General features: G+C 27.2%; 1 protein-coding gene across 2 annotated transcripts in view; it reads left to right on the top strand.

The window, feature by feature from the left end:
• Positions 1–21039, top strand: part of stumps (DBB domain-containing protein stumps) — a 65100-nt gene extending 44061 nt beyond the window's left edge. The window contains exons 2-15 of one of the 2 annotated variants that reach the window (XM_016067978.4): positions 679–1008; positions 3075–3242; positions 3945–4083; positions 4935–5207; positions 6476–6666; positions 8203–8263; positions 9315–9470; positions 11360–11443; positions 12425–12570; positions 13195–13329; positions 13773–13887; positions 13974–14068; positions 15141–15459; positions 18205–21039. In XM_016067978.4, the coding sequence (XP_015923464.3) occupies positions 694–1008; positions 3075–3242; positions 3945–4083; positions 4935–5207; positions 6476–6666; positions 8203–8263; positions 9315–9470; positions 11360–11443; positions 12425–12570; positions 13195–13329; positions 13773–13887; positions 13974–14068; positions 15141–15459; positions 18205–18872 (2865 nt within the window). In that variant the 5' untranslated portion in view covers positions 679–693 and the 3' untranslated portion in view covers positions 18873–21039. The remainder of the gene's footprint in view (positions 1–678; positions 1009–3074; positions 3243–3944; positions 4084–4934; positions 5208–6475; positions 6667–8202; positions 8264–9314; positions 9471–11359; positions 11444–12424; positions 12571–13194; positions 13330–13772; positions 13888–13973; positions 14069–15140; positions 15460–18204) is intronic. The other variant, XM_071178870.2, reaches the window with a different exon arrangement.
• The last annotated feature ends 1322 nt before the right edge of the window (positions 21040–22361 follow it).

Raw genomic sequence — 22361 nt, 5'->3', positions numbered from 1 at the left:
TATTTAGCATAGTTTTCGAAGTCCAGTAAGGCCTAAATTATTAGAGTTAGGTGCAATAATTTAAACTTTGACTCTAGGGTGCTATCAGAAATTTTGGGTGCTACTCCGAAAAATCTTTCAAAACTTGTGCATAAATAATTTTTTGCAATTCTGGAAAATATATTGACATGTATGCATTACAAATTTTCACAAATAATCAGTAATTTGTTTATAGCTACCAAACCAAAATTTTTTGGTATAAAATTTTAATTTTTAACTTTAAAAATTTTTAAAATATTGTGCAAAAATTATGCAGTTTAAAATAAAAATGATATAAACAAAAAAAAAAAAAAAAAAAATGGAGATTTCTAATGTTTTTTTTTAAAAATTTGTGTTTAATTTTCTATTAAAATAATTTTTATTTTATTTTTAGGAATAGGGTGCACAAAACAAACATATATTAGTTCAAGTCCACTTAAAATTTAAAATTATAGATGTCACGCTCAGTTTTATGGCTATGTATGAATTTATTACGCACATCATTATCACGAAATGCAAAATTCTTGTTGTTTGAAATAAGATGTACTTTTTTAGGTTTTCAGAGGGGAGCGAGTGGTCCTTTTAAATCCCCTTACAGACTATTTTTTATGTGTTTGCAACATCTTAACCCCCAGTAATTAAAGAATTTTTTCCTTCCAGAATTCGAATTAGGAAATGGCTCCTGTAGACGTTACTTTCATCTTTGCCGAGGACGTCGTCGAATGGGACTCCTACCTGTCTCGTCAATTCGAAGGAAGTGGGGCTGTCATACAGCATGAACAGGTCGAGAAGATGACCTTTCCCCTGGGATGCACCAAGACGCCCGTCTTCAGCGACGCCCGTGTTGTCCTGGTCATCTTGTCTCCAGCCCTGGTTGAATTCCTTGACAAGCATGCTGCCGACTGCTTTCAATTTACTCGATTATTGAAACCTAGCAAAACAATTGCCATGATTTGTGGTGCCACCCCATCTGGCATTGCTGGTATTAAAGTGAGTGATAAAAATTTCAAAAATCTCTAGAATTTTATTTAAAAAAAAGTACTAAATAAATAAATGAATTTTTTAATTACAACCCTCTTGATGCTTTGTCTCATTTTTTAAAAAAAATTTTGTTAGTTTTTATTTAGTTAGTTGTTGCAAATATTATTTCTTGATTATTCCCTCTATAACTGTTTCTACTGCAGCAACGTTTGTACTATTCCGAGTCCTATTTTGCAATTTTCGAAAGCTTATTGTATGTAAAATCATGTGTTAAACCAGTTTATGGCCCAGTGTAGAAATTTTATATAAGTGGCATTATTTTCATTGGAAAAAAAAAAGAATTTTTTAAAATATATTTGTAGAATCATTTAAAAATTGAAATGAATTATTGAATAGTTTTAAAAAATGGCAATATTCTATTTGTTAAAGTAACAGTAGACTGAAGTTTGACGGCTTTGACAATATACATTGTGTAAAAAAAAAAAAAAAATGAATCTAAAATAGCGCTTTTTGTTTGCAATAAGAACATTATTTTCACAATTTATTTACTGATTTCTGTTAAAGGACGATTTTTATCATTTAATTAATTCTTGGAATGGTGAAGTATTCTTCTAAGATGATGACGCCCTGTAGGTGTGAAAATCCATGCATATTCGAATTTTTTTGTTTTGTTCGACGGCCAAACACATAAAGAGAAATAATAAAAAATATATCTCAGATTTAGTCATTCGTAAAATTATTTGATGAATCATCATTGTGAAGGACGCCGTAAAAAAGATAAGTTACATCATCTTGTTTTATTTTCGAATTCATATCAGACAGTATGACGCCACAAAATAATGAAATGTTACAGTCATTAGAAAAAGTTTCCTTAAATTGTGCATTTTCGTAAGCGCGAAATATATACAATTAATTTGAAAGTATTTACGTTAAGCGAATCACTTTTTTTTGTAGAAAAACAAAGCTAGAGATTTATCTATTAATAAATTAAGAATAATTCATTAATAAAGAATCATCAATAGAATTTTACTTTCATTAAAGAATTACATTCTCTTTATATTTTATTTACGTTTAATTAAACTAATGAAAATATTTGGTGTCAGAATAAATAGACATCTATTATTATCACTCGTATCTTAAAAATAAAAAAAAAATAAAAAGGAAAAGAAAGAAACTGGTAAAAATTTCTGCATGGTTGTTGATTATTTTCCAGTTTTATTTTTGTTATGCCTTACTCGATTTTATTTTCAGATGTTACATTATTTTTCAAATTTTATTATGCTTACAAATGTAATAAGAGAATGGGGAGGCTGAATTTTTTTTTTTTTTTTTTTACGTAAGTGGAAATTCACAAAAGGAAACCTAAGTGTCTCGCAGGCGGCTTCAGATTTACAATCATAATTTGCATTTGTAAATTTCACTAAATTTAAAAATAAATTTTTAAAATGCTCTAAAGAAGAAAAAAGATATTTAACCCCATTCTTTCAGTGTTGTACTTAGAATTTTATTTTGGAGGGGTTTTTAATGTTTGAAAAATTTTGAGTTTTAATCAGGCTTCACATTATTTAATCTTTATTGTTTTGTTATTGAAAAGTGTCTATTTTTTAAAATTGAATTAAAGTATATATATTATAGTTTTATATAATAACTAAGTATTTTATTAGTTTTATTAAATTAGTTTCTTATTTAATTTCTTGATTCGAGGGGTTGTACTACCTCAATGATTATATTAGGGGATAGGGACAAAAAGTATACACTGATTTTAAACACTATGCATGTAGAAATTCAAGATTATTTTATTTTAAAAGTTTATATGTCTGGATGGAGTTCTTTATGAATAATCACAGTATTCTATTCCTGAAAAAAATAGCAAAATCTGTCCAAAATTTATTTATTGTAAATTATTGATAAATAAAAATAATTATTGTTATATATATAACTAATACTTAACAATCAACAATATAATTTTTATTTTTTCTAATAGTAAATATTTTTATCAATAATAAGTTTTGTTTCATGATTAAATAATAGGTCCAGTGTTTTGTAAACAAATTTCTCCTTGTTTTTGTTTTCAGAACGTGCTGGTGTCATATGATGAGTGGCGCCACCTAGAAGCTAAAGATAAAGATATAAACATGGTGCGAAATGTTGTTGAGATGATGCATGAAACTTTGGCAAGATCTAAAGAGTGCGAGCGAATCAATAAGCCAAAATATAAACTTATACCAAGAAAAATACAAGAGGTAATCTTAACAACCCCTCCTCCTATTTTCACTTGTCATGTGATGTGATTTATTATCTTAAAAAAAAGTTATTTAAATGATTATGATCTTAGTCAAAGTCGTACCCAATAATGCATTCTTAAATAAAGCTTTTTTTATTAGTTTTTTAATTTATTTAGTTTTAAAAAATTATTATTTTTCACTTTAATTAATTTTGAAAAAGTCAGCAATTAATTTACTATGCATCGTTATTTTACCCATATTTTTATTATTTGTTTTTTAAACAAATGTAAACAAACATATTCTCAAGCATTATATTAATATTTACTACACAGCAAGTTTATATAGTACATAAAAATAAACATGTTTAATTTAATTAAAAACTAAATTATTCTAAATATTTAATCAGAATTTTAAAATAAATATAGATATTATGCAATGTAACAAATGTTTGGTTAATTATAAATAAGTTTGCATTGTAAATATTAAAAAAAAATTGATTTAGGTGATTATTTAAAATTATACCTCTATGTATTTTTTTAGAAATATTTTTAAGAGTGAAATTATTACATGTTTTTTTTTTTTAAAAAATGCAATTTTAAGATTTTCCATTTGTTATTTTAAATTGCATATCAAGTATTATTATTTTTTTATATTTTTTGATCAATTTTAAATAATTTTTGTAGAGTTATTAAATTAATGAATTTCAAATTTTGTTAATAGGGTAATGGGAAAGTGTATATATTGCTAACCAAGCCTTTGGATAATACTGCAAGAATAAGAGTTGCCTTAGAAGCTAATGGTGCCCGAGAAATTCCAGTAAAACGAAGAAATCCATACACTTTAACCTTTGTCATTCCAGGTGAATTTTTTTTCTCTTTAATGCAATTGAATTTAAATTTATTTTTACTATTCATGGTTAATTTTTCTCAAGAAATTCCAGTAAAACAAAGAAATCCATGCACTTTAACTTTATCATTCTAGGTGATCTGTTAATGTAATCTTTAATGTAATTGAATTTAAATTTATTATTCATGGTTAAATTTTTCCCTTTAATTTTAAAGAATTGCAAATCAAATAAAATAATAATGAAGAACCTTGTTGTTATTTTTGGTTTTGAATGTACATTTCATATTAAGAATGTTGTAATGCTCAGTAAGTATATATCCATTAAATGTTATTTTTTATTGAAATTATTTTTTAAACTGATTTTATCTTAAGTCTCAATCAGAGAGGTATATTTATCAAATAAATAGCTTGCTCAGTTTATATCTTTCTTTAGATTGTTATTTATTAATTTTTCTTGGTGGTTGCATTAAATATTAAATGTATCATTAACAACATATTGAATTTTTAATGCAGTTTACTCATTTTTTTACATTATTTTCAAATTATTTCATCAATTTTACATTATTTTCAATTTACATAATAAGGTTTAACTTTGTAGTTTTCAATTTGGCACCACAAAATAGTTTCATCTAACACAAGCTCTCTGTTAAAGTTTTAAGGTGTAATATTTTATAACAATATTAAACATTCTTTTGCAAATAATTTTATGCATTATGAAATCATTTTTCATTTATAATGTTGCATTCTTTTATTAAATAAAAATAAATGTGATTAGTTTTGTAAATTTACAAGCTTTTTCTTAAGTGTTTTCTTAACTTCAATATTTTATGGTATTATCAAAATCATATATTTTTTTTCTTGCAGATGATTTGATACACATTCAAAATATGGTAAATGTACATGTTTGGAATGGAGAAGATTTTATGGGAGTAAGTTCTGTGAAATGTGTTTCAAAAATGGGAGAACTCTATGGATTACTTAGTTCAGTTACATCTCCTTATGAATTTCTTCGAAGCACTCTTGGAGTTTCCGCTTTGTCAGAAGTGGACAATCAGCTCACGGCTGCTTTCAGAAAGAATCTACCATTAGAAGGATTTAGTCTATTGAAACCTGAAAACAAACTTGATAAATATAGCAGTAAGTGTATCTCTACATTTTATTTCATCTAAGCATATTTTCTACTAAATAATAACCTTTCAAGGCCAATTATTACTTTATATTCTTCCAGTTAAGTAGCGTTTTTGAGTTTTCCAGGTCAATAACTTTTATTTTATTTTAATGTCACACTTAGTTTATGACACCATTTATTTTCCTTACATTGTTATTTTAAGTTAGGCGCAATTTAACCTACTCTCATGCCATTAATCTCTACATTCAATCTTCCAGAAATATTTGATGTATATCGAAAAAAAAAATATTTTTAGAGTTTTATGTACAGTATTTGTAAGTCATTAATTTTTCATTTTTGTCAATTTGCTGCATATTAATGCATTAAATTTTTAATTTTAATTTTTTTATATTGTAATAATACCATTTTTTTATTGTCAATAAAGGTGTAATTAGTTCAAAATAAAATTAAGATAACAATTAGAAAATTTACTTATATTTATTTCTTAAAAATGTATGGAATTCATATTTATTTTTAACATTTTGTTAAAAATTTATATCTTTTGTAAACTTTAATTGTTAAACAGTTTCTTACATTAAAAGAAAAAGAATATATATATATATATATATGTTTGTAATTTATAAATTTAGGAAAGTTACTCAGGTTTTATTTATTCTTTATTTGAAAGTTGATGAATAACATTAATAAATAATGACTTCATAGGAAGAAAAAAAATTCATGTAACATAAAACACTTCTTTTATCTGTTATATAGAATTAATTCGACTATTTAAAATGGGATTTTTTTATTTATTCACAATTTTAATTCTCAAAAACCCCATTCAAAAGTTCACAGTAACTGTGATTCTGTTCTTTGTCAGTTGTATGTGAATGTAGTATGTACAATATTTTTTCCTAGTCTGAAGTGCATTTTTTTTAAAACCTAAAATGTATTTTAAAATTTACTAAAATGCTTACTTTTGGAACTAAAATTATGTATTTTTGAATTTACATAGCTTCCAAGCTTAATGCTTTTCAACCAGACTAAAATGAAAAACAGCGTGGATAAAGCACAAATGAAGTTGTTTTTCAATTTAGTCTATGTAGCACAAAAATATACCACAGTACCATCAACTGTTTTAATTACTTTTTGTAATATAATGTATTTTTTTAAAGAAAAGTAAAAAGAAACTTTATCCTACATTTAGTAAATTTTTTTTGTGACTTTTTATTTAAAATTTAAGTAGATTAGTATTATTTTGCAATTTGCTTTAATATTGATTCTCTTTCTTTTTTAGCAAAAGAAGAATTTCCTTCATTGCTTCATTTTGCTGCTAGATATGGGCTTTATTCATTGACTCATGAGCTGTTTAAATGTCCTGGTTCTCACACTGCAGCCAATATGAAAAACTCAAAAGGCTTGACTCCTGCTCAATTAGCAAATAATGAAGGGCACATCAAAGTTGCTGCAGCAATTGATGATTTTTTGGTTAGTTTTGTTTTAAATTGTAATATAATGTTTAAAGAAGAAGGGTTACACTTTAGATGGAATGAGTAATGTAGAAAACATGAATTAAAAAGTAATTTTTGTTAGTGACAGGTTAATCTATCTAGATATTTATATATAGCTTGATATTTATATATAATTTGAACTTTTACCGGAATAACATTGTAATAATATCTTAAATTTTTTTTTTGAAACATTTCTTTTACATTTTGTGCTACGCTAATTTTTTTTCTGTCTAATGCCTTGTTTAAATACAAATATTTGTATTTTAATGTACTTCCAATAAAAGCCCTTCAAATGAATATTACTGCACTCTATATCTCATTGCTGTTTAATAATTGCATTTTTACTGTTAGACATTTTTTAAATGTTTATGTTTTTGTTTTGCAGCATTATTTTTAAAAAGCAGTGAAATTAAAGTTTTGAACATATTTTTTTTATAAAAATATCGAAATGAAAAATAATCTGAAAGGCTATTATATTTTATGCTTATCAAAATTATCAATTATTCTTTTCAAAATCAAAATTATGCAATCAATTATACCTACTACATAATTTGAATCCAGTAAATAGCATTTTTAAGCTTTACAAAGAGTTTGGATATTATAGGTTTTCATTTTAAATAAGTTTTGTTTATATATATATATTCTTTTTTTATACTCTGAAAAATCATTTAATTTCAAAAAGTGCTATGCACAAGTGTTAATTGTTTTTAACAAGAAAACCATAGAAGCTAAAATTCGGTATGTTGTATTGAAATCCTTCCGTTCAAATATTCTTATTGTCTAATGTTAAAACAACAGATTGTGACGTAGAGAGTTTCGAAAAACTGGTCGAGTTGCTTTGAGTGACTAATTTAAAATTACTCTTAAAAAAACCTGTGTGACATGTAAGTTTAACAGTCTGTATTTCGAACTCCTTTCATCTTTTAATACAATGTGTCAAAATTTCATACGAATTGGCTGGGATCCTATTGCCATGTAAAATGGGAGGAACCTTTGTACTCTAAACAAATTCATGATTAAAGTAACTTATATGTGGTTTTATGTGCTATTAAATTTTATTTCCATTAAAACTCTTTCCTCCTTTTTTGTGATATTTTTTTAAAATCAAAGGTAGTGTCAATAACTCGCTCTTAAAAATGTTTTGAATAGTTTTTTATTCAACATTTTTAAATATTAGATATCTCTATAATTATCCTTTAAACTGAAGAAGTGTATTACTTTTTAACACATTTGATAAAAATTTAAAAAATAAAACTATTTTTATTTTTTAAATTTTAAGACAATAAATAATGTGTTTTTATTATTAAATATGGTTCTTATATTACTAGATAACAAATAATGTATTTAGAGATTTAATAAATGATGAATAGATTATTATTTATCTCGTGTTTTTTTGTGTGTTTTCATTGTTGAAATTTTTTTTTCTTGAATATTCATAGCTTCATATTACAAAGATTTAATAAAACAGAATAGTTATCTATCTGTTAAACTAACTATTTTGTTTCTTCCATAGAAAATGAATTATTTGCAAGAGAAAGAAAACATTGCAACTCCTACAACATGTTTAACATGTGGTGAGTAATAGTTGAATCTGTTATATTATTTTAAATGCTAATTGGAGTATCTGTGATTGAACATATGATAATGTTAGAGATAGTTTCCAAAAACATATATCTTAATAATTATTATTTATCTTTCACCTTTGAGCAATATGAAAATGTAAAACGTTAATATGACTTAAAGGTACAATGTTGACATGTATTACAAGAAAATGCACAATGTTGATACTGATATGTATTTCAAGGAAATTTAATTTAAGATTAGTGATTATGATTACAAGATTAAACTATTTCAAGATGGGATGTGGGGATAGGGTAAACATCTAAGACAGAGAATAACCTGGGTCAGCAAGAGAAGCATTAAAAACACCCTTCTTTTGAATTTGCTTTTTTGTTTCTATAGAATCAATCAGCCCTAAACTAAGTTTAATGTAGCAGTATTCCGTGTGGCAGAATTTTTTTGGGCTTTCTGCGATAAACTTCCCTAGCATTTCAAATATTTTTTTGAGATACTTTTAATTATAACAATTACTAATTTAAAATAACAGAAACGTTGTATTTACAGAAGAAAGTATAGAATAAAAACGTGTTAAAATTTTAATTGTAAAAGTAATATTTTTTAAAATTCTAATATTATAGGCACTTTCTTGTGTTTTGTAGGTGGAAAAATGCCCTAATTATTTCCCCTTTTTAATTTTGTAAATCATTACAAAATTTGAAATTCATAAATAAATTAAACGATAATAAATTAAAATTTGTAAATAAATTAAAAATTGTAAAATCCATGTAGTAATTCCAAAATAAAGATTGATGACAAAATCACGCGAATAGGACTTTGCAAAAACTCTGTAACGTTCTGTGGCAATGTCGCCATGTCACCGCAATTCTGCCATGAGGGCAGTATTGTAATTAGATATGGAAGATTGGAGTATTTTTTTTAAAATTTAAATATGAATACTGTATCATGAACAAAGCCTATTAAAATTTTACACGATTCTCTATTTTTTGTGTTTTGATAATGTTTAATTGTCATTTGAAATTTAACTAATTTAATTTTATAATGAAGTTCCAGATGCTGCTTTTAAAAAAGGCAATCCTTTGGATGATTATGATATCCCAGCTCAACCTGTTCCAGTATTGCACCTCCCCACAAATCGAATGGTAGGACGAACAACGAATGATCGAGAATGCGATTACATGCAAATGAAAGCCTCTATGAAAGGTATGCGATCACAATGTCCAAATTGTTTACATTTATTTCATTATTATCTTATAGGGGCTAAAATAATTGTTTTTCTTCCTATTATTTAAATTAATTTAATTGTTTTAAATCGCTATGTTTAACAAAACTGTTTAACAAAAACTTTATGGTGTAATAAGTTATATTTGTAGTAGCAATCATTGTTCTTATGAATTGTTCTAAAAAAATATTGCATAAATTTTAAAATTTGTAGTGTAAATCAAAGTATTCATTATCAGATTTGTCTTAAATTTGTCATCTGTCCTGACTAATATCCCTTCAATTTTTTTTCATGTTCACTAACAAGAAATACATAAGTTCATTAACACTAAATTTTCTTTTATGTTCATTTATGGCAGCATGAGTAATAATAATTACAAGTTGTGTTTATGTTTATTTAATTTCAGCTGCATACAAGTAAATAAACTGAATTTTTTAAAGAAAGTAACTGAAATACTGCTACAGATCATTTATGTGTATATTTACTATGATAAAATTAAGTAATTAGACATTTTGGTTGACATAAGATGATAAACAATAATAATGCCAAACCTTGATTAGTGACCACCTCTAAGTCTAAACAATAGAAACCTCCAAAGATCTACCACTTGTTTATAGAACCTAACATCTTATATAGGATTCACTTAAGGGGGAACCTCTGAACAGCAATTTTCGAATAAGAGCATGATTTTTGTGTCGGTGTTTCTTTGCCAACTTTTTTTTCATCTCTAACTTACAATAATTTTAAATAATTAATAAGCATATTTCCCTCTAAGGTCACAACATTCAAGTCAAAACATTCATACAAAAGTCAATCATAGATATGTTGCGATGGTTCATTTCCTCTTACTACAGATGATCTGCATCTTTCATTGATGGTCCTTCATGAATCACATAATCTTGTTCCAACAATTACAATAGATAATACATCATTGGAATATTTTATTTTATGCAATTTGGAGAAAATATTCATGCATGTGCTTAAGACTGACCAATGTTTGTTGATTGTTTTCAGTTTTTCTATCTTAAAGTTCTGGACATTAGTAAAGGTATCTGAATGAGAACTTCAGGAAATAATAATACAAATATACGCATGCCTGCCACCTATTACGTTTTTTGAAGAGTATTTTATTGAGTGGTAGGTAATTAAGAGCAAACCTTTCCGATTTTTTATTTTTGCCAACCAAGTTTCGTTTGATATAAACTTTTAAATCATTTACATGTGGTGTGAAAAATAACTTCAAATTAATTATACACACGCAGAATTATGAATAACATTATACATCACATTAAAGAATTATACATATAAGCATGAACTTAGCTGTTACTGCAAGAAATTTTCCCTAAAGGCATAGAGAATTGGTCGTCTTGGATGAGTGTAGTATAAATTTCCTTACTTTATATCATGAAATCAAAGGCATTAAGTATAAAAGAAATAGGCAGGTGAAAATTAGAAACACTGCGGATTAAGGTACATCTATGACATTTTAAGTAACAAGTAAACTTTATTTGATAACTATTTCAGGGCTTTAAATCTTTTGTTTGTGGTTTTTTTGGATCAGTATTTTGGAGGATTAAATATATTGTTTGTATTTATTTATTTTGAATTTGTTGATAAATCCAAACAATGGCTAATTCTTAACATCGGTCATTTAGGCACAGTTCCATAAGGGGCTGTTGTTTGAGGTTTCACTGTATAATGATTTAAAATCATTACATGCACTATATACTAATTTTATGGAAAAAACAGACGGATCTTCGATATACTATTTATTTACTATTTTTATTTATGGTTTATCTGTTGTTATTTAAAATTAATTTTCACAAGTTTGGAGAGTATAATTGTTTTACACTTTAATTCTTCATTTCAGAAAATATTGAGCCCTTACAAAATATTGGGCTAGGCCTAAATGAAAAGCGAGACAATGTTATAACCAATACAGCTTGTAATGCTGGTAAGAAAAATAATTTACTTTTTTTTAAAAAATATTTTTAAAATTTATTTGCCTTTTTAAATCTGAGAAGGAATTATTTTTAGTTTATATTTTTAATGAAAATGTAAAGTAGATTATTATAACTAAATTGGTGAACAGAAATGCTTATAGAAGTATTGTTTTTCAACTGAAATAATTTTCTATCAGGAATTTTACAAATGTATAATTTAGTTAGCATTTAATAATTTATCATGTTTGCTTATAACCTTTACTGTAGTTTAATTCATAACTTTTTAATGGTCTACTACAAACAACATTATTTGTAATTATTTTATTTGTTACATTGGATTCATAATAATGGAAGATTTGAATAATATCATGTATATTTCATAAATTTTGTTTATGGAAATGTTTAAGGATTTTGAATATCTTTGTTGTCTAAGAGTCATTTATTATCTTTAAATATAAATAATAGTCATTTATCATATAATTGCTGGAATTTTAAAAGCATGAATCTGCTATTTTTTAAAATTATTTATCATGATTGTTAATTGTTTTTAAGTTATTTATCATTAAATTTATGGTTAGTAATATGGCAGTTTTCATTACTATTTAAAATGGTGACTCTTATGCACAGTAGTATATTAATAATATTATTTCAATTATATTTTGGCTAAATAAAGTCAATTGAAAAGTTTCAAAAAGTGCTTTTTGTTATTATAAAACAAATAGCAGATGTAATAATTTATCATTTTTATAACATGAACTTTATAAGTGCAAGTTATATTACAGGTCAATAGTTTAATAATTTAAATCTCTTAAGTTATTTTTTAAATTGTTTTAAGTTTCAAATCATATATTATTATTTTTTGTTTTTAATGTTTATTTTTAGTTTTGATGGAGATTTTAATTAATTTTCTATTTTAATGGGTTCTTTTATGTATATGATTTTTTTTTAAAAATGTAACATTGTTTGATTTATTTAATATTTTTTTATGATAGAGAGAGCTAAACTAAGTCTCCTTGAAAGTCAAGCGAAATTAATTGAAATAATGGAAGCTTACAAAAAAGGAGCATCATTAACTGATGTGGAAAAAATGCACAATGAATGGAAAACACGGTATCAAGTGTCAGATATGGAAGCAAAGGTTTATAATATGTTTCATTTATTTTTTAATGCTAAATTTAAAATTATGTAAAATTCAACATCTAATCTCTATGTTTCAACAATGTAGCTTATTTAAGAGCTATTGTTTAGCATAGTTGCTTGTATATCACAATTTTGATAATTGTAATATCACTTTTATGTGAAACTAGAGAAAGGCAATTGTCAAAGAAAAGGTGTGTTTTTCTGAAAATTAAATGACATTATTTATGTATTTATATATAAATTAAATATTTGTATTTATACATTTTTCCATAGGCTTTGAACAAATTTAAAATATAAGAAATTATTTTGTGAAAAAATTCCCTTATTTTGTATAACGTTAAATTTTGTTTTTGATTACCTAAAATATGGATTATGTCTGGTAAATCTATCAATATATATATATGTGTGTGTGTGTGTATGTATGTATATATTAACTGACGAATTTTTAAATTAAGATTAAAAATCCTATGCGTTTTTGACTCTATTCCTGCTTTGAGTTTTTGCTGTTAAAAATAATAAGAATTACCATTTAATTATAACTTTATAAATAAATAAAAATTGCTTAAAATTGCTCTTTTAATGCCATTGTGATGTTTTTAAAAAAGTTTTTTCTTTCTTTTAGAGCACATTAGATGGCTTAAGAAGTCTATATGCCAAAGCACAGAAAGCTAAAATGCTCAAGAAACATTCTACAAGTTTCTCTGAACTTCGACAGTTTTTAAATTCTAAATGGAGAAGGAAAGATAGCGATTCTAAAGTAAGCTTTTTTTTGTTATATGTAATCACGAATCATTGATTTTTTTATAATGTGATAATTTGTAATTGTGATTACAATTAATAATAACAAACATTTAAAAAAAGAATTATGATTTTTAACAATACCTTAATATATAATTCTATGTAATCATAGATTATATATTAACTTGAGATCATATATATGAATTTATGTAATCATGATTCCTTGTTATTGTAAACTATCATTACCTTGTTATCACGATTGCAAGTGATTGATTACTTGTTACATTTTTGTTCAACTCTGTCTTGCTACTTTTTTACCATGATTCTATCGCAGCTTTTTTAAAACATGAATCTTTTGGAATTTAAACATTTTTAGCATTATATTATTATTTTAAATTACATTGTCTTAACATAAATAAATCATATTTGTTGTTATTAATTAAATTATTTTGGATATTGCAGAGTATGAGCAGAAGAAATTCTAAAGATTCAAATTCTTCTGAAAAAGTATCTCCTGAGTCTGAAACTGTTAGACCAGTAAGCACATTGAGTGTACTGTCGAACACAAGCAGTTCAAGTAATTTTTTCTTGCTAATTATTTTAAAAAAACAGTTTTTTTTATTTCTTTTTTATTTTATAGTAATTGTTTTTAATATATTTTAGGTGGTTCTTCATTTGATCGATTAAGTACTGCAAGTGCTGGATCAGACAGTGGTCATCATTCTGATTTTGGTGATGATCGTAACAATAGGTTTAGGGTAAGTTGCTTTTTTTTTTTAGATTAATATTACAAAATTTTAGTTTTTTTAGTACTAATTATTAGTTTTTAATAATCTATTTATAAGTTGAGCATTAACAGTTTAATTTTTGTATATTTATTTTCTTGAGGACTTTGTTGAAATTTTTTAAAATTATTGACCTATCAATATTCTGGGGTGAATATTTTTTCTATGTGTATTTATGTTATTGAAAAAAAATTTTTTTTTGATAGAAATAAAAATAAAAACAAAATTTGTGATAGTTAAATTTTTTTCATTTATGGTAAATATAAATTATTCTCTTAAAACAACTGTCAATTTCGAAATATCTATGAATTATATTTATAAATTCTGTATTACATTAATATTTGTCTTTAGTTCTTTTTATAATCCATGTATTTATTTTTTACAAATTACCAAAAATATGAGAACTCTTAAAATACTTATGCTATTTATCTTTTGAACTTTTCATTTCATAATGTCTTAACATTCAACTTGTCAAAAATTATGCCTGAGATATTTGAGTTCCGAAGTTTGTTTCACTATGTGTTTTTATATGTGTAATTATGTATGTAATTAAATAATAATAATTTTCTTAAGTTGAGCTCATTAAATAAATATCAAGAACTTCAAAAACAGCACTGAAAACAATGCTGGAAAGTACCACCAGTGCCATGAGAAAGAATTTATTCATTTTATGGATAGAATTTAATATATTTATTCAGATTTTGTATTTATCTGTTTATTTAAGAAATTTCGTATTCTGTGATTAGAATTATATTATGTGTAAAAATACTAAGTTTATTTACTTTGCATTTTTTTATAGAATTTGTTATTTTTATCTTCTGGGATTACTATGTATTATTTATAAAAATTTTATGTAGTTATTTTAATAGAATTATTTAAGTTAATAGAATTATTTATAGAAATCATAATATCTTTATATTTATTAAATTTAGTAAGGAAATTTATATATATATATTTTTCCATTTATATTCTGTATTTGCATAATTTTCTTTACTTAGCAAAAAAAAAAACTCCCTTTCTGATTCAGTATTAATTCTTTTCTCAGGAGCGATGTGAATCACGCTATCAACATCAGCAGCGAAAAGCTTCTACTGATTTAGCGAATTCCCTAAACAATCACAAGACTCTAACACTCAATACAAAGCCCCCAGCTCCTCCTCCTAGACCTGTAAGAACCACACATTATGGGAGCTTAGAAAACTGTAAGCAGTCTGAAATTCCACACTATTCCACCACCAAGAAATTAATTGCTCCATCATTTGAAGAAGCCTTAAAAATGTTAGATTTTGTACCTCCTTCATCTAAAAGTTCATCTCTCAAAAGTGACTTAAGATCTGGAAGAAAAACATCACTTTCTAGTATTGGTAAGTTTTGTTTTTTAATATTAATATAGAATGTTTTCTTATTCAGTTATAAGTATTTATATATATGTGGGAGATAGTGCAGCATAGGAGTAAATAATGACGATAATTTAATAAACATAACAATTTAATAGAAATAAAAAAGGTAGATGGATATAGCAGTTAACAGTATTGACATGAATCGTGAGAGCTGCCTTCGCGCAGTGGTCTCCGGAATGCATGTGACTAAGAATTAGATTGTTCTATGGTATAAAGTAAGAGTTAATTATAAATTCGGGAGTTTCCCTTCGGGACTTCCCCTTCTGGTCTGGCTGGCGCCTCTCAATGTCAAGAGGATGATGCAACTTCCTTTAATATTACAAAATGGTGGATGACGCAATGTTCGCAGTTGACGCAATGTTCACTATGGTATTGAAACCTACATATATATATATATATATATATATATATATATATAAAATATATATATATTGTGAGTGACTGTTGATTGTTATAAGAACAATGGTCTTGTTTTTACTGGTTGGAAAAATGATAAATTTTTTTAAAGAAATTTATCTTTTTATGAAGTACACTGGTTATCATAAATTAAGGAAAAATCACAAAAATAGCGATAACTCTTTCAAAAGTAAGCCAAACCGTGCAAAATTTGCATATGTTGTCCACTAAGAGTAGCTGAGTAAAATTGCAATATGCAAATTAGTGGCGCTGCACTCGGCTTACGTCATCTGCCTGGAGCATAAAAGTCCAAGTTTGAGAGAAAGCACACAAATTTTACTGTGATTGCGACATTGAAAATCTGAGATAGCCAATTCGTAATAATGACCTCTAGGCATCATTTGCCTGAAGAACTACGATGGAGAGCCATCGGGAGACTAGAGGCAGGGCAGAGTCAATCAGAAGTGGCCAGATGGCTAAATGTGAGTCCATCTGTGGTTCATAGACTTTGGAGGCAATTTCAAACCACAGATTCGGCATCTAGGAGGTTCAGTCAAGGACGGCCAACTGTTACGACCAGTGCCGATGACCGATATTTGACATTAAGTGCACGCAGGAATAGAACCGCTACTCCGACACATCTTAGATCCTCTCTTGCTGCAGCCACCGGAAGGTTGGTGTCAACGTCAACTGTGCGCAGAAGGCTCCACGAAGGTGGTCTGTATGCGAGACGACCAGCCATTTGCGTGCCGCTCACATCACGCCATAGGAGAGACCGTTTGCAGTGGGCCCGACAACATGTCCACTGGACGTCAGATCAATGGAGGCCTGTTCTCTTTACGGATGAGTCCAGGTTTAGTCTAGAAAGTGACAGTAGACGTTATTTGATATGGAGAGAACCTGGGACCCGTTATCATCCATCAAACATCCGTGAAAGAGATGCATACGGAAGAGGCAGTGTCTGTGTTTGGGGAGGCATATCCTTAGGAGGGCGCACATACCTCCATGTCTTTCCAAGGGGAACCGTGAATGCTCAGGTTTATCGAGACAACATCCTTGATGCTTATGTGCGCCCATATGCCGGGGCAATTGGTGATTGCTTCCTGTTACAGGACGATAATGCAAGACCACACAGAGCTCGCATTGTTGATGATTATCTTCAACAGGAAACAATTACTCGCATGGAGTGGCCAGCTCGATCCCCGGACTTGAATCCTATCGAGCACGTTTGGGATGCTCTAGGGAGGCGTGTATCTGCCATCAATCCGCCCCCTCAGACCCTTGCCACGCTTGCAACTGCTTTACAAGAGCAATGGCTCTCACTTCCTATTGAACTGATAGACCGCATAATTGAAAGCATCACACATCGCTGTTTGTGCTGTATTGCTTCTAGAGGCAATCATATTCCATATTAAAGGTACTTTTTCTATTGCAAACCGATACTTCCAATTTGTTTATTTTATACATGTGCTAATTTCTATACTACTATTAATGTCTGATAATTTCTTTTTATGTTGTTTAATACCTTACTATGTGTTGTATATTGTGGGTAAGTTTCATAAAATTCCATGTGTAATTTCTTGAGTTATCGCGATTTTTGTGAATTTTCCTTAATTTATGATAACCAGTGTAGTATGCAAGCAGTTTTTATATTATTTTTTAAATGAATACATAGTTCAAAGTGTATAAATGCATAGTCAACTTATCTTTACTAAAATAATAAATATCTCTGTATAAACATTTACTCTAGGTTTATTGAATTTTATGCAATTATTAAAAATAACAACTAAAGTAATCGATACATGTTACAAGTTTTTTGTTTTATTTTCGGGCATAGGGTGTTCAAAAATACTAGTTTTCTTTTGTAATTCATTGTAGGACTTCCAAACCTCTGAAAGCTTTAAACTTTTTTGCTAAGTATGAAAAATCACATGAACTAAGCACCTTTAAAGTTAAATAAATAATCCTTTAAGTTTTTCTTGAGAAATTTAAAAAGAATATTAAAAACTGAAAGTGTCTCTATTATAGGGTAGTGTATGTATAGACTTTTTGAAAAATGCTTTTATTTCTTTTATTAAGAAGCTGCCTTTGAAAATATTATTCTAAAGGGAAGAAATTTTTTTTATTCAACCATCAAATTAATTCCAGGACAGGAATTAACTTGAGAAATTAATTACAGAAATATGTAGTTACTCTTTTTAATTTTAAATTATATTTTTAATTCCAGTTTTGTTGCGAGTTAACTACCTGTGAAATTGCTTCTTAATTTCTGTGATATTTAATTAGTTTCCTAATTTTATTTTGCTTTTTTAGATTTCAGCAGTTTTGAAGATCCTTGTGAAAACTATGATCGACCACCACCACCTAGACCGAGCTGCAGCACCGCTGTCTCCCCATCAAATGATATTTCCCTTAAACTCTCATTTCCCATTGGTCCAAAAACAGATTACGACATAGTTCCACCTCCACTTCCAATTTCTCCTCCTCCAATCAAACAAGATAATAATTGTGATGCTGATCAGTCTTATGACATTCCGCCACCTTTTTTGCAAAGATCCAACAGCATTTCTTCCGATTATGACTTTCCAAAAGCTTCTATTTTCAATAATACAGACAATCAACCAGCCTGTACCTGTCACATGGCTGCCAGAATCAATAATTTAAGTTCTGTCAAAAGTTGTTGCGTTGGGAACAAGTTGTCTTCTCTGAAGCAAGTTGGGACTTTGCCAAGTGTTCCCAGCTTTGATGTAATTGATAGGGAAAAGACTAATAACAACATTAATAAATCCCGACCAGTTCAACGCCATCAGTATTCAAATGTAGTGTGCCTGAAACCCCCAAAAGATTCCATTAGTGATCGAGATAGCATACCAGAAGAAATGGCACCACCTCCACCTGTTATTTTCGATGAAGCACCGGAAGAACATTATAAGATAGTTGGTGCACCGACCCCTGTCCCTAGTATGTTCAAAGTATCATAACTCTTTTTATTTTCTCTAATGTGAATTTGTTGAAACATTTTTGCCAGAGCTTAAATTTCCAAATAGCATTTATTTTGTGAAATGTGTACTGTTATTATATATTTATTGCTTATGGAGTCGTAAGAAAATTGAGTTTGATGAGCAAAATCATTTTTTTAAAAATATATATTATTTTGCGAACTGTATTATTTCATGTTTTGTTAATGTTATATGAAATTTGAGTTTGAATGATTAATTATCCTGCCTAAAAACTTCTAAAATTAATCCTAATTTTTAAATATATATATATAATTGGTGACAATTGCTAAAATAGTCATTTGTGAGCAGTTAGTATCAAAAACTATTTAGCAGAATTTCAAGAAAATTGTTGAATGGAATAGAGAAATTATGAGAATAAGAATTTTTATTGATAAAATTTAAGTTTCAAAAACAACCACAAAGCAGTTTATATTTAGCCTTATAAGATCATATATAAATAACAATCAATAATATACAAAATTTAACAATCGCCTGTCTACAAAACATGGTCAATATGATGGACAGCTAGTACCTGTAACTGTCAAATAACATGCTCAATAGTCTTAAGTGGTGTCTACTTGGGTAATTGGTATGCTGTTATATCTTTAAGTTTTGAGACACGTCATTGAAGTGTCACCACAGTAATAATTCATAAGGTATCAAGTCTAGGGTATCTGGAAGTCTAATCTTAGGGTAATGTGAACCAGTAATTGTTATGGTAGCTTTTGTGTCTGAAATTAATTATCATCAATCTACAATTTTCTCAAAACTGCTATATTGCTTTTGAAATAGCCTGCTCACTAATGTCAAATTATGGGAATCCTTTATTTTATAGACTGTTTGGTTAGATTTATTAAATAAGTTCTAAAAAAATTAAGTTTGATAACATAGTATAGTGTGGCTTTGAGGAAAACTCCTTCAGACTAAATGTCTGGGGCTATCTACTGCTATGGTAACAAGCAAGATCACATTTCTAATGGGGGTGCAAATGAGGAATGAAGGTGTTGATTGGTTTACTCACGCTGAACTATGCCAAGATGAAGACAAAACTATTCACCCCGCACCATTATTCAAATTTACTTTTTCTCATAACCATGGTACCCGCCACGATGTGAGACTGATGTCTAGAGGAGTTCTCTTGAAAGCCGTACTATAGCTACCACTTTTGATTTTATCAACATATTTGATGGTTGATTTCTCTATTACTGAGTCAAATTTTGTGATTTCTGGGGAATTTAAAATGATGAGCTTCTCTACTGACCTTTATTTTAGTATTATTTACTTATGTTTGCAAATAGGATGTCAAACTGTTTTTAGTTACCTATCATTATTCAGGATTTGCATTATAAAAAGCTATTATGTATTACTTTCTTCAGAATATCTTCCTCTAATGCTCCTGTTTAGTAAATTTTTATGATTTGCTTTTTATTATAGTTTCAAACACTTAGTGTTAACTGTTGTTTGTATAATTTTTTGAATTCCAGGCAAAAAGAAAAAAATTAAAACGATGCACTTTGAAAGCTGCAAAAGAATGATATAAAAAGAAAGAAAAAAAAAGATTAAATTAGGTGTACAGGTTCTTTTTCTTAAAATCTTACATCATTTTAGAATTTGAAGTCTTTTTTTTCTTCTCATTTGCATTAGAACACAAAATTTAATATTTGGTTAAATATTTGCTTCTATTTAAAAAGTAATTTAAAAAATCTGAATTTTTACTATTTAAATTAGTTTGTTGTCCTCATTTCATAGAGGATTTTGAATTAATTTTTAGAAGCAAAGATAATAAAATTTTTCAGGAAGAGTTTTTTTAATTGCAACAAATTTCCAAGGGAAAATTTGTTGCTTTCAAATTTTTACTTAAAGAAAGTATTAGTGGATTGTGTGTATATAATCAAATTTTCCAAGCAAACATTGGCAGAAAGAAAGAAAAAGCGAACAGTATTTATTGGATACATTATTTTTTTTTATTATTTCACTATATTTGTTATAAGAATGATATGCAATACTTATGTGTAATGTGCAATATTGTAATCAAATCCAGATAAATAGTGTCACAGAAAGTTATGTGTTGAAAATTAGTATCTTGTCCAAATTTTATTTAGTTTTGTACAATGTGTGGCTCTTGCAATAAACATATTTGAAAAAATAACTATGTATTGTAATAATTAATTCTGTTTTGAATTTTCTTTTTGCACAAAATTTTTTTACAATTCTGAGCAACTAATAAATCAATAAAAAAATTGATCAGATATTAAAAACAAGCACTGTATAAAATATAAATAAATTGGAACTTTTTGTCAGATAAAATAAAATTAGTTTGTAACTCACACATGCATTACCAAGTGAATATTGAGACATTATTTCAAAAGAGCTTTAAAGAATGGAAGCAGATGAAAATTATAAAATTATTTACTATAATTCACTCTGGTGTGTATAAACTGATATATAATTATCTTTATTACACAACTAAAAATATACATAGCTTTATTACAATAGAAGAAAGCAGTGAGCTTTTGTAGATAGAGTGGTGAAATGATTCTAACCATTTCGAGTTTGCTAATCTAAACTTAACATCTGACAATTTCTAAACAATTGTCTAAAAGGTAATTTTCGAAAGCTATTTATAAACGTAAGCTAGGTTTGAGTGTTCTCTATTCCTGGTGCTTACAGAGATGATTGTGCTCTGGAAAAAATCCGGATTTTCTCTAATTGCGATCCGGAAGTTTCCGGAAATCCAAGTTTCAGAATTTTCAAGAAATCATCGATCACATTTATGTTTAAAAATTCTCATATATTTTATCTAAAAATATTAGAACTAGAATTTATATTTGGCATCTCTTTCGTTTGTAAATATTTTTTTTTTCTGGTAGAATAATAAATGTGATTAGAGATAAAAATAAACTTATACATAATTATTCATTTAAATTATGCTGCATATAATTTATTAAGAATTTCATGTTTTGAGATTATCAATGATTTTAATTTATGAAGACATTAATTTTTTGGAATGTGTCATTAATGATTTTACTCTAGAAATTTTCACGATTTTTGAGTTGGGCCCACAATTATCCCTGTGTTTAGTACTAGACTTAAAATGTATATGAACGCTTTATTTGATGTTAATTTGAAGAAAAAAAAGTGATCTTTCACACAGTATTTGGGGTTGTTCAACACCTAACTCAGAGGGGTATTGCACCAAACTTTACTAAGTGTAAGAGACAGTAAAGTTATTTTTAGGATATAATATTAACCCTTTGACTCAGATTGCATCCCTTTTAATTTTTTTTGACGCTCTAATTACAAGTAAAACTATATTTTAGCAATTTTTAATTATAAAAAGCAATCTAATGGTTACTAAAAAAAATCTAGATTAACGGAATTATATTTGTACTAAAATATAAAATCCAACAGAAAAAAGTTTGTAAATATTTATTTTTTATACATATTCAAAAATTTAAAAATAATTTTGTA

Source organism: Parasteatoda tepidariorum, chromosome 6, assembly GCF_982258835.1.
Source record: "Parasteatoda tepidariorum strain Cologne lab strain chromosome 6, Ptep-v5.0, whole genome shotgun sequence".
Lineage (NCBI taxonomy): Eukaryota > Metazoa > Arthropoda > Arachnida > Araneae > Theridiidae > Parasteatoda > Parasteatoda tepidariorum.
The sequence above is the reverse complement of the archived record's forward strand: the minus strand, read 5'-3'. Positions and strand labels throughout refer to the sequence as shown.